Source organism: Anabas testudineus, chromosome 6 (assembly GCF_900324465.2).
Source record: "Anabas testudineus chromosome 6, fAnaTes1.2, whole genome shotgun sequence".
Classification (NCBI taxonomy): domain Eukaryota; kingdom Metazoa; phylum Chordata; class Actinopteri; order Anabantiformes; family Anabantidae; genus Anabas; species Anabas testudineus.
In genome coordinates, this window is record NC_046615.1 from 17,612,445 (window position 1) to 17,627,162 (window position 14,718).

The 14,718-nt window shown below is 40.5% G+C and overlaps 1 protein-coding gene across 1 annotated transcript in view; it reads right to left on the minus strand.

Moving 5' to 3' along the window:
* Positions 1 to 3,116: 3,116 nt before the first annotated feature.
* The window catches only part of nell2a (neural EGFL like 2a), a 66,010-nt gene continuing 54,408 nt past the window's right edge, over positions 3,117 to 14,718 (minus strand). Inside the window, exons 16-20 of the mRNA XM_026364801.1 lie at positions 11,516 to 11,656; positions 10,073 to 10,266; positions 7,915 to 8,091; positions 4,724 to 4,948; positions 3,117 to 3,211 (exon numbers count right to left, since the gene is read on the minus strand). Coding sequence (XP_026220586.1) covers positions 3,170 to 3,211; positions 4,724 to 4,948; positions 7,915 to 8,091; positions 10,073 to 10,266; positions 11,516 to 11,656 — 779 coding nt within the window. The 3' untranslated portion in view covers positions 3,117 to 3,169. The remainder of the gene's footprint in view (positions 3,212 to 4,723; positions 4,949 to 7,914; positions 8,092 to 10,072; positions 10,267 to 11,515; positions 11,657 to 14,718) is intronic.

Sequence of the window (14,718 nt, forward strand, 5' to 3'; positions counted from 1 at the left end):
AACAAAAGCACTTATTTCAATTTACCTCTCATATATTTTAGTGGTTTAATATCATGACACAGCCATATTAGCAGTTTGACTTGAAATTTATTAAATTCTAGGAGAACTAATGAAAATGTTTAATTGGCAAATTACTGGGGTGTAGATGGTGTACCAGTGCAACAGAGTAAATCATTTCCTAATGAATGGAAGCTCATGATTATTCCAGCTTCTGCTGCAGCCACAGTTAAATGAAAAACATAGGTATATACGCAGTAGGTCTGTAGAGCAGGGTATACTGTGTGTTTCAACTGTATGAAAACCAAATGATTTCTTTTGATGACTCTGTACGTTTGTGATCCTGCACATGTTGCAGAAAACTGTGACAAATACAAAGAAAATACTGAATTTACACTGCTGTGATAAAAGATGTACTCACTGCCTTGATGATTGTTGCAAAGTCCAAACATAGGAATACTTTGGAGTAGTTGCATGCACCTGTTGCTTGTGATGAATCAACCTTCCTCCACAGAGATCCCTATAACCGAAGAATTCATTTTTCAGACCATTAGAAAAGTGGAAGATCACTGAAAAGGTAATGTAAAAAACATTCATACTACACAAAATGTTACTTGCTAATGTGCTTTAGCAATTTAAAGTTTGTCTGTAAGTTGAAATTGACTTTGTTTGCTTGCTTCACCGGCCACAATCTCAGTGATATGTGTGGTCATTAACGGTGAATATAGGACAGACAGTGAAGTGGACTCCCCGTGGGTCAAGGCATCTGTTGCAGAGGGTTCAGCGCTGCCATGGAAAATTGGACATTTAGGAGCCAGCTGGAGGACCAGTCTGCCCTGCTGTGCCACCACTACTAAGGTGCCCACTGGCTTCATGCCACCACCAGCTAGAAGCCACTGGACCAAAGCAGGCCAGATGGTGCCCTTGCCAACCTACGAGTGGAGCTGTGCACTGCCCACTGTCCATGTCCCCTGCCCTATCATTCAACTCTGGAATGAGTTTGGAGTCACGATCACCTGAGGTAAAAAAGTTTTTTTGTGGAGAGTGAGGTGCAGGAAAAGCTCAAGCGAGCAGAGAGTGTGTTGGAATATAAATTGGTCCTATTACATTGTGTGTTTGTTAATGTGAGCAGCTGTGAGGTAGATTCAGAGAATCAGTTGGTGCAGGAGAGACTGCTCCACTGGGAAATAAAGCCATCTCCTGGATGAACTCATTTGTCTGTGGCTGTGAACTGATAGATAATTATATTAGGAGCTTTAAGTGCTCTTCTGCGATACAAGTATTACTACCATCTCCAGAGGCACAGGACAAAGTAGGCAGGAGAGGAATTGGTGTGCTACAACAGAGACATTGCTCTGCATCCAAATGTGCAGATGATGGAATATAGTCAACACAAGGGGCCACATTTAAAATCTAAATGATTATACAATGTTATTAGCCTTGGATCAATGGAAACCACTGTATGAATCTGATTTTATTTATTCAATTTATAGTATTAGCTATAGAGTTTGGTAGAGGGATGCATGATTTATAATCTCAGCTAATTACATGTTAACATGTACAATTAGTATTAGTATTAGTAACTAGTGATCCCTCCATGTAACCAGCAGTAGCAGAACAGTTATTCAGATACTACAAATTAAAAAAATAGCACTTCCATAAGGTTGTTGGAAGTAAAATGTACTTGAAGTATAAAGTCAAAGTTCATGATGCAGAAATATCGCCCCTGATTTATACTATGATATAATATAATAATTAATTATTATTAATATTGCATTTATGCATGTTAAGTATTATTTCACTTATAAGGCACTTCACATAATAAAAATAAGGTTAAGACCTTGAAGAATTAATTGGAAAACATATAAAAACTCCCTTTAGTGGAAGAAACCTCCAGCAGAACCAGGCTCAGATTGGGGAGCCATCTGCCTCGACCGGTTGGGGTGAGTGGGGAGACAAAATAAGCAAGAACAAGCAAGAGCCAAACATTGGGTAGTAAATTGAATACTGTAAGTATTTAAAATTACTGCTTAAGAAACAAAAAGTTCTCCCTTTGTGAAGGTTATAATTCATATAGTTTTGTTTAAACAGTTTTAGAGAATATAGTGGTGTTGAATTGCATTACATTATACGTGACATTTCACCTGTCAGTCTAACACAACACAATTCAACAGTACCATAAACTGCAGACCTCAAAATGTCCTTCCAGTCAAATCAGCCCCTCTAAAACAGTTTCAACAAAAACTGAACAATATAACCTTCATGAAGGAGGATTTATTGCAGGACTGTCGGATTAGACGGCATTAGTTTTAGCTAGGTGAACTGGAAACTGTAGTCTACAGTATTAAAACACAGTGAATATAGATGAATCAGTCTTCTCATACATAAGCCACACACAGTAATTAAATGTAAATGGAAATACTTTATTTTACTATTACACAATAACAAGCTTTGAAAGTAAAATTACAAAAAAGAGAAATGAAACAAAATGCTACAAAGCACCACATAATATAGACAACTCAGAAATGTGGCAACGGAACCTTATGCTAATTGCTTTTGTTCTAACATATCATCATAATCATTAAGAATTTAGAAATTAGCAAAAAATCTTGGGACATCAAGCACAGTCATGCCAGTAATAGTAATATCTTACAGTTTCATGTCAAGATGATTCCAGGTGGGGAGACAGTGATCCTTAAAGGTTCACTCTAAGTGATGAGACGGAACGAAGAGAGTGGGATTGAGCAAACTGCAGTCCATCATCAGTTTGGTATGATATAGGTTTGCATTTGGTATAAAGAGAGGTTGAGGAGGCAGACGCAGGTCACAACGTATTTGCAAACAACTCTAAATCGTGCATCAGATACCAGATGGGTGGTGTTTACCATATAGAACAAAGAATAAGAGAAATCAGCACAAAGTACCTGAACCTTAACCTTAATGTTGTACAATTGCCTGTATTTGACAATGTGACATTATATGGATTATCCAGATCTGTAAACCCCATCCATCTGGTTTAGCAGGCTGAAACAAGTCCTGACAATGCAAACACGATTTGACCCACACCTGTGAGGAGGACAGTGAAGAGACATATGGGTGGTGTTAGTTTTTTTTTGTTGTTTTTTTTTTTTACATGGAGAACACTGTACAGGTGCCTTCAGATCTGCCAGGACTAAAGGCACATGGGGTCCACTGAGCAACAGATGTGTCCGTTCTGGAATGAGAGGAAAGAGAAAGCAAAGAAACACGAGTGGATTATCATCACGCTTTAACCTCTGACAAACTCTTTTTCAAACTCAGCAGATATGTGGCGGTGGTGCTGTGGCATACAGACTCCGTTTGGCATTTAGAATTCCTCCGAGTGTGATTTCAGCACCAACTGATCCAAGGCAGCAATATTCTACTGAGAATACAAATGTGAACGGTCACAGTCATTTCACTTTATACTGAAGGGACTAAACCCTGGATCAGTAAAGGTTTGCAGCGACAGCAGAGTAAGAACTAAATTACCAAACTGACCGAATGTGATAAATCCATGTTTATACCTTTGAATTCAGTGTAACTCTTGAAAGACTGGCTGCTATCTTTCGCCTGAGATGTGAACATCTTTCAGGCAAGAAGGAAGAGACTATTCAATCAGAATTTTAGGCAACGGAGTCAGTCTTGGTGGATTAGTCCTAAAGCTTAGGCAAACAATTTACGCTCACAATTGGTAATGAATGGTATTTGCCTGCGTAGTGAACTCTCTCAGTGATCGTTCAGTTTTACAACTAAAACAGAAACTGGTGGAGAGCAGCTTTGTCCCCCTGATTTACTAGACCCACTTTTTTGGGTTTTCTCAGTTTTCCAGCTAGACTATCTCAGGCTCTATACATTGCAGGTACTCTGTGTGCAGACTAGTCTGGTTTGTTTCACACAGTACAGAGGAGAGAGCACACTGGTAAAGCTGTGCCACAGGATAGGAGGTGTGGAGCTGACAGATGTTTTCACAGTGGAGGTTTCTCTTGGTCCAATGTTTGAGCTCATTTTTTTTAAAGGAGTAGTCAACTTTTTGCTAAATATGGTTATTGCTGAGAAGGAGATGATAAGATTGATATGACTTATCACTGATATCACTGAGCTACAGTCAGCTAACACAGCTTAGCATAACACCTGGAAACATGTGCCTTTAGGTAGTTACCCCTCCTGACTTTACACTATTTTTATTTATTCTTGCAAATAAATAAAATATATCTATGATTATAGACATTTGAAAGTAAATAATTCTCAACTTAAACATTTACTTCATCCTTCCTGCTCTCTGTTGTGCTTTTACAAAAGCATTTTAATGTACTCTTATGATGATTAATCACTACCATGCAGAATTTACATATTACTTTGCTAAATATTAGGAGTTACTGATTTTATCAAACATCTTTTTTTCCCATCTTTTATTGCCACTCTCATACATTTGCTGAAATCTGTTTTTTCATGGAAAAGACATATTTCAGATTAGAATCAGCTATATCAACACCTCCAGACATAATCACTACAATGTGTAATAAATACAGTCATGAGGTGTTAAAGTTGCACAAATAACCTCCACAATGCAACGTCTGGACCACAGTGTTCTCCTTTTTTCTGTGAAAGCACTGCCGGTTCTCAATTTCCAAACCACGGTGTCTTGTCTGTCACTGAACAAAGCTAATTTGCTATGTCAAAGCAGTTGGTGGGTCTAGCGCCTTACCTTGCACTGGCACAGGGTGCACTCTGTGCCGTGCTTAATCCAAGAAGAGCCACTGAAGCGTGAGATGTTGTGCTCGTCCGTGCACGTCTTGGTGATGTCGTTGCGGATGGTATCTGCCTGGCAGGGGTCGGTGACACAGCGGGGACAGCACTCGCCCTCGGGCACCAACGTAAACTCACAGTCCACAGGCGGGCACGGCAGAGGCCAGCAGTCCACCTGCCCCTGCTGCAAAGATGGAGGGATAGTCAGATAGTTAAAAAATAACCTGCATCTTGCAATTTCAAAGCCTAAACAAGTTATTTATGCAAATACACACATTTCTCCTGATGCTGTGTATTTGTATGCTAGAGAGAGCGTCTCCACTTGATGGGAAAAAAAATAGTTAAGGTACCTAGAAAATATAGATGAGCAGAGCAATCTTCCAACACAGTCAGCATTTTTTTCAGACTAGAGAGGTAAATGCTCCAGCTTCTTAATTGACTTGTTCAACCCCCCACCACCCCCACTCCACCCCCCTCTTTTATTGTTGTTCCCCTATTAATCTCTGACTTTCAGCGTAGAAAGCCTTATGTGATTTCTTCTGCTGACATTTTTTTATTGGCCTGAGAGAACAGGTCTATAGCCAACTTTACACTTACTGCCTACTATACGCTATCATATTCTAGTCTGACCCACTTCTGCGTCATTCATAACGATCCTGCTTCATAACTTATTGTAAAATGAAATATGAGCTCAGACCGTATATGTTCAAACACACTAGCAGATACAAAAGGCACTCACATAAAGTTACAAGAGGGTTGATGCAAGTGTCCCAGCGGGAATATTTAACATCACTAAAAATCTCCTGGCTCAGCATTTCTGAAATGTTGTAGTAAATTAGGCTGGCTATAAAGCACAGGCTCATGCTGCACTAATGCTCACTCCCTGCCTCCATGCAGTGTGTAAACATTTGAAGTGGGAAATCCCCCAGAGTGGCAATCTTTGCCTGTAGCCAGAGGGAGGGACTGAATGTAGCTTCAGGTATCTGTCCCGCACTGCGATAGGAGACTCTGTTGTCTTTGTCTTTTTATGCAGATGCAGCCTCTGATCACAAAGGAGGAAGAGATTTGCTGTACCATCAGCTTGTACTTGTCTTTCAAACAGAACAGCGTGGCGAAACTGTCTTTGTAATATTGCAGAAAGTTATTATTTTAATCTGGATTTGCATTTAGTGTGCATGGTATCGCACTGCAATTGAATCTTTTTGTCTTTACATACACAGATTTAAGGATTAACTGTGTATAAGACTGAATGCCTCCAGGAGATTAACACTAGTGGCATTTATGTTTGCTTGGGAAAAGCCCAGGAACGCTCTCTGTCTCTCTTTTATGTGCCTCAGCCCAAAGTACAACCTGTGGCGAATGAAATGAATGCTTCTTTGATCTTCTGACAATTTAATTAACAAGATAGCACAGCACAAGTGGGCCATGTATGAACAGTCTGCAAAGGCCAGATTCTTGATTTCAAATGACTGCATGGGCACCGCAGGAGGAGTCACGTCTTGGTCTTGAGAGAATGTTTTGCCCATCTGCCTGCTGTCGCTGTGTATTTTAAGGCACCTGCTGAGTCTGGACAGCCATGGTTCTGCTAAGTGTAGCAGCATTCAAGGTTCATTTCACGTCCCTGTCACGCTACTGGAGACCCTGTACAGTACTGCACAGCAGCCTTTTCCCTCGCCCCTTCAGATGCTGCTCCTTATACTGCATGCCTGGTGTATGTACTGTATGTATCTGTGCATCTTTGAGTGTGTTATATCTCTGTGCATGCATAGATGTATGAGTATGTGTTGCTGTCCCTCTCCCTGTCACTCTCAAACATAAGTACATGTGTGTGTGTATGTGTACATACTCATGTTTGTATGCTTTGTTTACGTGTACGCGTGTGTGCTGTGCTGCAGCGACAGGCAAGCCTGCATTCTCAAATTTGTTTGTGTCTGCTTGTGTCAACATATGTAAGTGCCTACAGTGAGCACAGCCTCAGCGAGAGTGAAGCCGAGCAAACCAATTTTCAGCCGGCTGTGCTTCCCTGCTGCCTCTCAGCTGAGCAGTGATTTTCAAGCTCTTCTATAATGGCTCGCTGTAAGAAATCCAAAAAGCAGCCCTCAGGTCCGGGCATCAGGACAGCATTACAATGACGGGAAGGAGGGAGGAAATGGCACTGCTGTTGCTACTCAGACCATAAATCTGTCAGACTGGAGCCAACTTATATTAGCAACAAGTATGACTGATCTTTAAAAGCAACAAAGAGAGGAAAAAGAAGAAAAAAGGAGTTGTAAAGTGCTCATCTGAGATTCACAGTAAAGATGATTTGTGAGTCACTGAACAGAAGGAGTGACACTGGTGTGGGTGTGTGTTACAGCTGAGTGTGAGTGAGACAAGACAGCGGGGTGAAGTGTAAGGCATTTAATATGCATATGGTAGAAGATTTATTGTTTTGGTCGTGTTTATTTTGAAACACTTGGAAAATGTTTCACTGTCGCTTGAACAGAACAGTATAAACCTTGGAAAAATTCAGCATGGCAAAGGACGTGAATGCAAAGATAACAAGAGTGTATGTCCTACTGAGAAAGATTCATGTGCTATCATGTTTAATATAAGAACTGAGACTGCACGTAAAGGACACTGGGAGCTGCATTCTGCAAATATTCATAAATCAACAAAAGCATACACTGTGCAGAAGCTCCTCAAAGCACATGCAGACGATTCTCACTCTCAAGACATGCACATTTGCTTCTGTTCTCTTAACCTTGGAAGTATCCTTCAATAAAATGCATAATTCCATCATCGCAGGCATCAGTTCATAGGCTCCTTTGAATTCTTTAAAATCTAACTAATCACTCACTCCCTTTCTTATTTAGCGAGAAATTGAAAAAGAAAGCGATTGTAACTTTCCTATTCACCTCTTCACTCCCTCTCTCTTGCCACAAAACTTTTCTCCTTGACTTTCTTAAAAGAGCACGTCTCTCATTCACGCACATTTCCATGGAGATGGAAGGATTAGTTACATATTGTGTGTGGGCTACATGGCAAAGCAACAAATGCTTATGTTGTTTTCTCTCTCACTGTAAATGGCTCTGGATAAAAGCGTCGGCTTAATTCTGGAAATGCTAATTTAATAAACATGTGGGGGTTAATGTATGTGTTCCTACTCACCAGGCACTGGCACTGCTGGCAGTTCTCCACCCAAGTGTCCCCGCTGCCGTAGGTGAGCAGCCCGTTCTGGTGCAGACACTGGCTGCTCAGGCGAGGATCACACTCGGGGCAGCAGAACAGGTCGGCGTTGGGGTTGTCGCAGTCGCAAACCATCCTGCGACACATGACTTGGCCAGCCTGAGAATAGATCACAGACACACATGAGCACAATTTCAAACTGAAAACAGGGCTGCATACATATTATATTGACACATGCATAGACAAGGCCATTTGTTTGATAGGATCATTAAACGGGTATGTGTGTGATAATAAATATTGTAATAAAAGTGATGTAGCCCGTTCCTAGTGATTGTGGTGAAGCTGTATTTTATGGTTATTCAGTCTCAGCTCGTACTGCCAGCAAGACACAGCAAACATATAGTGTATGAATACTGATGCACAGGAGTTCCTGTACATCATGTTTGAAGACGAGTTATTTTTCTGTATTGTTGTCTCAGTTATATAAGACCTCCTCCCCCCAATATATAGAAACTACTGGGCACCTGTAAAACTGCCTAAACCATTAATATAATATGTGTTTTAAAACTAATGGTGGGCTGACGTACCAGAATGGTCAGTTGATTAATATATTCATCAGTGAAAAAACAATTAATCAGCAGCTTTTTCGTTAAAAGAATCAATAATCTAAGTCAAGTAAAAAGGCCAAAATATAATATAATTTCTCAAATGTGAATATTTGCTGGTGTTATTTTATTAACACAAACATGAATAATGAAAACAAATGAGCATAACCTGTAGCAATATAATGATTTTCAAGCTTAATAGGTTAAGTATCACCTTTAGGAGCAGAATAAAAGCCAGTTTAATTTTCCAAATGTTTTGTAAATCAGTGATGCTGCTGGCAGATGCACTGATGCGGTAGACCCCGCCCGTCTGGTGCTCCAAGCAGATTGAAACAACTATTTGCATATTGCATGACCTCAGTCTGGACAGCACCCAGTCTTTGTCTTTCCTGTGATGTTTGACCTTACTCTCCCCCATCAGTTAGTCACATCTCTTCATCTAATATCTAATATCCAGCTGTGTCCACCCACCTCCAAAACAATAACATGTTTACTTCTCTGCTCCCACAACCATTCAATACGACTAATTTTGACAGGCAGCTCTTCAATCTCTCAAATCAATTAATATGACTCATTTAATTAGAGAGCCATTTCTGTCCTGGTCCTTTGTAATCAAATGAATAATTTGCTGCTTGATCATTCACTACCGACACTAATCCACTATAATCACCTTCCAGTACTGCCAGACACTTGGCATTAAGTTGAGTGAAATGCAAAGTATGGCTGGTCCATGACCTGATAATCATGTTGGGGAAAATGTATTAGTGATGATGGATTGAGTTTTCTGGATCAACTGTTTGCAGATTGTCAATTTGGTGTCAGAAATCAATCAAAACAAATGGCACAGAAGGATCCTCATTTAGAATAACTGTAGAATCACTTAAAAGACCACAGGCTTACTTAGACTCACCAAGTCTGAGCTAATTTGAAAACAATAAATTCATCTAATCTATTCATCACCAACACATCTCTCACAGCCTATCCCGACTTGACTGCTCAAAGATGTTTTACCTCCAGTGAGAACATCCTTACTATCTATCCTTACTAACAGGGTAGATGCTACAGGTATTTGAGGTTACTTAAACCTCGAAGGGCTTGACTTCATGCATCACATCTTTACTGAAAACTTATCAATTGCACCACTGTGCTTTAGTATTTCTCAAACTGTCACTGATTGGTTCGAGAGGAGCAGTGTGTTTAAATGACAAAAACATTTGTTGGTGATTGGCCCGGTGGGGGACGACGTTGTTCACAGGGAAAAAGATTTTAAATGACTTTGTTTTTGTGACATTTGGATAGTAGAAAATAAACAAAGGAAAAATATTAATCGTAGACTAGCTGGATACACATGTAGTAACAGAAAGACATCCTCAATGTTTCCTCTGTTTTCATCTGCCTTTCTATTTTTTTTATCATACCCATTCTTTTAACTTGTCTGTCTTAGTCTACTTCAACAAATCCATCCACCTCGTTATTTTCTGCCTGTCTTCGTATTTGTCTCTACAGTGTGTTGTCTATCTCCGTCTGTTTCTCACCTGGCAGGAGCACACAGAGCACCTATCGCTGTCCAGCACCCAGATCTGCCCACTGTGCTTGACCTTGTTGTCATGGATACAGTCGCCGGTGCAGTTGTGCCCGTGGGGGCACCGGCAGTCATAGCCTCCTTCCAGGTTGAAGCACACTGTGTCGTTGGCACAGGTGTTCCTCCCCGTCTTGCATTCATTAATATCTGCAGAGAGCACAAAAATGACATCATGCATATGCAGCTAAAGCAGTTCATGCACGGCTTGTGCAAGTGGGATTTTCTCTTTTATATGTTTGTTAACATGGACACAAGGTAAAGTAGTGTGTTCTGTCTTTGTGTCACTGAGTTGTCCCTTTTTTTTGCCTTCGGTTAGCAAAACAATGACCTGCCGAAAAGTGTCAGAGGAGAAAACATACAGTATACAAGTATGATGTAACCCAGAAACCCACTTTTGGTCAAATTATAACTTTGTTTTGTTAGACACAGACAGTTTTTTTTTTTCCAGAGTGCCTTTAATGTGCTTTTTTTTCCTGCCTCTGCCAACTGAAACTGACAGCCAAGATGGGGTCAACAAGTGGAGCAGCGCTAGCACTATTGTTACAGGCAATGCTTCGATGTTAGCGTAGATGGAGGGTTTCCGTTTTGACAGCTGACACTTCTCCTGACAGGCTGTATCACAGAGAATGTTCCAGAAAATAAACAGACTGCAAAAAGCAAATGGAAGTTTTGGGAGGAAAACACATTGATAATGACATACGTAGCTATCCAATCATACCATTACTTACACAGGCAAGAACATCTTATAACATCAGAAACTGTTCCATAGAGCTCTACTGTTGTTCAGAAACAAACAATGAAAAACACATCAGTGAGCCACACCGCTGGCACGGCAATGACATCCACGCTTCTTCCTCATGAAAAATGTGACCATAGCTTTTTTTAGGAAGAAGAAACATGTCACAGACTTTACAGTGAGTAGACACTATTGATTGTTGCTTTTGTCTTTTTATGGAAAAGCACCTGTCTTATCCTGTAAAGCTGTGATTTGGACTGAAATTTAAAATTAGGTGCCATTTATAGGTAAATTAATAGGGTGTTTCTTATACTGTGGAGCTAGAAAATGCAATAGTCATGTTGTTATAGCTCTATAAAGTATGAATGAGCAATAATTTAAACCTTGGCCTTGCACACAAAGTCTATCTGAGGAAAAGAAATGTATTAGTAGTAGCTAAGTCTTAATATTTCAAAATATAATCTAAAAACTTATGTTGTTTTGCATGTCATCAATGCAATTTTCCATATGTGAAATCGGGGAATAAATGTCCCCATGTGATAAAGTCACATTTTCTTTTCTGGGGTTTTGGTGTCAATTGTTAAATAAAAACCTGGACATCCAAACTTTTCTTCAACTTTTCTTGTGCTTTTGTAAAGAAAGTGAAGGTGGTCCACTCACCTACACACGATTCTCCATTGGCTGAAAACAAGCCGTTGTCATGGTAGCCATCACGGCACTCACAGTGGTACCAGCCGGGCAAGTTGACACAAGTGGATTTACTATCACACTCGACAAAGCCGTCCACACACTCATCAATATCTGAAGAGAAGAGAAGAACAGAAGAGAGGAGGAGAAGAGAAGATATATAATAAACAATGAGTGTGACATTGGGTTCAAAATGTGCTCTTTACAATGAATTGACTATTGAGCTCCATTCTTGCCTAGTAGGCATTTTCAACACTGACAGAATCATAATTGATAAAACAAGATGTCTAGCATTTGAGTGAATCGAATCCATAGGCTTTATTGATCAAGCATAGTTGCCCGGCCAGAGAAGGACATTAGTATCAATAAAAGATAGAAGGGAATGAATGAATCTAATAAACAAGCTTTGTTTTAGGAGCCACACTTGTAGCAGGTTTGGATTTTGTAATGCTAGTAAAAACATATACACTCCAATCCTCCAATACATGCATGCAAACAAATATATGCAGAGGTGTGTTTGCGTTTTATTGAGTTTTGCTTGGACATAAAGAGATTCTATACGTGCACGGAAACTGAACAAAGGGCTTTGACACACCCGACAAAGCCTGCGGGTGGTTGTCAATAGGTGAAGCTGATGTTTGTATTCACAGAGCTCAACTTAGAAATATCCTTGACTCTTCCTCCTCCTTTAGCTCACATCTTTAATACAAGACTTAGATAATATACTCTGACTTTCTTCTCTCTGTATTTCTGGCATTCTTTTCCTGTCATCCCAGATTCATCTCCTTTTTCACTCTCCCTTCTGTTTTCTGTTTACAACACGCCAACCCTTGTATTTTGAGCAACCTTGCAACATTCCCACAAATATCAACCAAGAACAAATGCTATATACTTCTCAACAATGAGAATAACAGACATGGGAAAACAGATGACTCTGATATTTCAGCTAACATTTAATTAAAGTAAAGACCAGGCCCACACGAGAGAGGAAATAAAGCCTGTTATTACACTGAAGAGCTAAATACGTTAGGTCCGGGCATGCACCGTGATTAAATGTGTCTGCATAACCAGTGATGGCTTTTTTATGATTGTGCATGATGCATGATGCTCTGCTCTCATTATGAAAATGGCAGTGTGCCGTGTCTGACCTTCTCCACGACTAGCTGCAACAGTATCCCCCATAGAGCGAGAGGAGACTGGCTCATGGTCCCCCACCGCCCAGGAAGTAATGGGATTAAGATCTATTGGCTAATGAGCCCTCAGCCTTTTAATAGAATTTCTGCAGCAGATTAACCGTTGATCAAATGTCCCGCAGATTAGGGCCCTATCTATTTAAAAATTACCCACATTTGTCTGAGTCGGCTGCCAGTTTGCTTAAAAACAAATCCAGCAGCATATACCTTTTTTGTTTTTCATGCCAGTCAGGTTCTCCCAATCGGTGTGGCAGACTTTAAAGCGAAAGCTCACATTTCACTAATTGCATCAGTTTGGTGAGAGCAGAGCACCACATTTTCCCCCCTTAGGACAGCAACGCTGGGTTAAAAGGACACTGCTTAAAAATCATGACTGTACAGTACAGCAAATAGCATAACAAGCCTATCTTTGAAAATTAATATAAATTCTCGCCACTCCTGAAGAGAAATATCCAATGCTCTTTGTTGTTTGTGAATTTCAGTGCAAAAAAAAAAAAAAAGCTGGGAGCTTTTAAAGGGAAAGGCTGCATGAGGTGTCTTGCTGGTATAAAAAAATCAGGCTGAATTACTTTGAATTGTTTTCTTTTCCCCAATATGGCTGCATGAAATTGTTCAAAGTACAAGTGAGCAGTCAGATACTATTTATAACAGACACTGATGGTGATGTAAGTCTAAAAATATGCAAATGAGTTATTTTCAGCCATTTTCATTCAGCCGTTTTAAAAGCTTGACTGTCTGGCTGTAACAACAGAGGGTTACACCCAAACAAAAGATCTGTCGTCGTCTCTTTTATGCGAGGCAAACCAGTCAGCTACAATTATGGCACAACGCTTCTCAGCCTGCTGTCATATCAACTTTTAAAGTGCTGTGGTGTTTTAGGACACTGAAACTCACTGTTGTTGCACCTTGGAACTTAAAAAAAAAATTGAATGTGTGAGGTACAGCGGGGATAATAATAATACACTTGCAAAAGTCTTGCCTTCTCTTTTATCATCTTGCGTATGTGATAAAGGAAGATCATTGTAATTAAATCATCAACAATGACAATCAGACAAGGGCGCCTCTCCACTGAATCATGAAGCTTTTGCTTTTGTTGAATTATAGATATGGATGGTGCAGTATTTTCACTTGTTAAATGTTGTAATATTCTTCCTCTCTGTATTCTAAAAAAACTACACAAACCATTCTGGAGAGGTCAGGGCCACAGAAGAACTGTTATTTTGGAGTTACTTTGCTGACTGAAAGACGTGGAAACAGAGAAATGCCTACGCAAACACAGAAGGATGAGGAGAAGAGGAATAAAAGGTAGGAGGAGGAAGTGGTGCCGGAGGAGACGAAGAAGAGTAGGAGGAAGGAGGAGAAGGAGAAACGATGACTGCAGTTATCCTACTCGTTATCCTGAGTGGCAGCCTGGAAACAAGGGCTCTATTAAGGCAGCTCTCGGAGGACCAAGTAGGGAACAAGCGCACGGCCTTTCCTCTGCACCCTCCTGGGCTTGTTATGCCACTCTGCCATGAACACCCCCTCCTATCTCGCTTTGAGGTCTGCCTTCACCTTTCCATGTGTTCTTTTTTCACTTCACCTGTCTATCTGTGTCTCAAAGCTAAGGCGGAAACAGATGTGCCCTCATCATCACCTTTCCTCATCCCTGCAGTTTGCTCTCTCTTTGAGCAGAAAAAGGCAGAATTTAGAGTTTAGTCCTGTCTGCCCTTTTCTCTTCATTCATTCCTTTCATTGTTCCCACTCCCTCCAACCTCTTCACTTCATCCTTGCTGTCTATTCTGATCCCGGACAGGTACAGTTCTTCACTTTGACCCCATTCTTCTCTCCATCCTTCCACCACTTTGTTCCACTCCCATGTCTTTCCCTGCCTTAGACTGACAGAAAGCCCTCGGGGCTGGGATGCAGTTCTGGTGCGTTGCATCACTCAGTGCAGAACGAGCTACTGCTGCCACACGTACCTCTCCCATACAGTAACCTAAT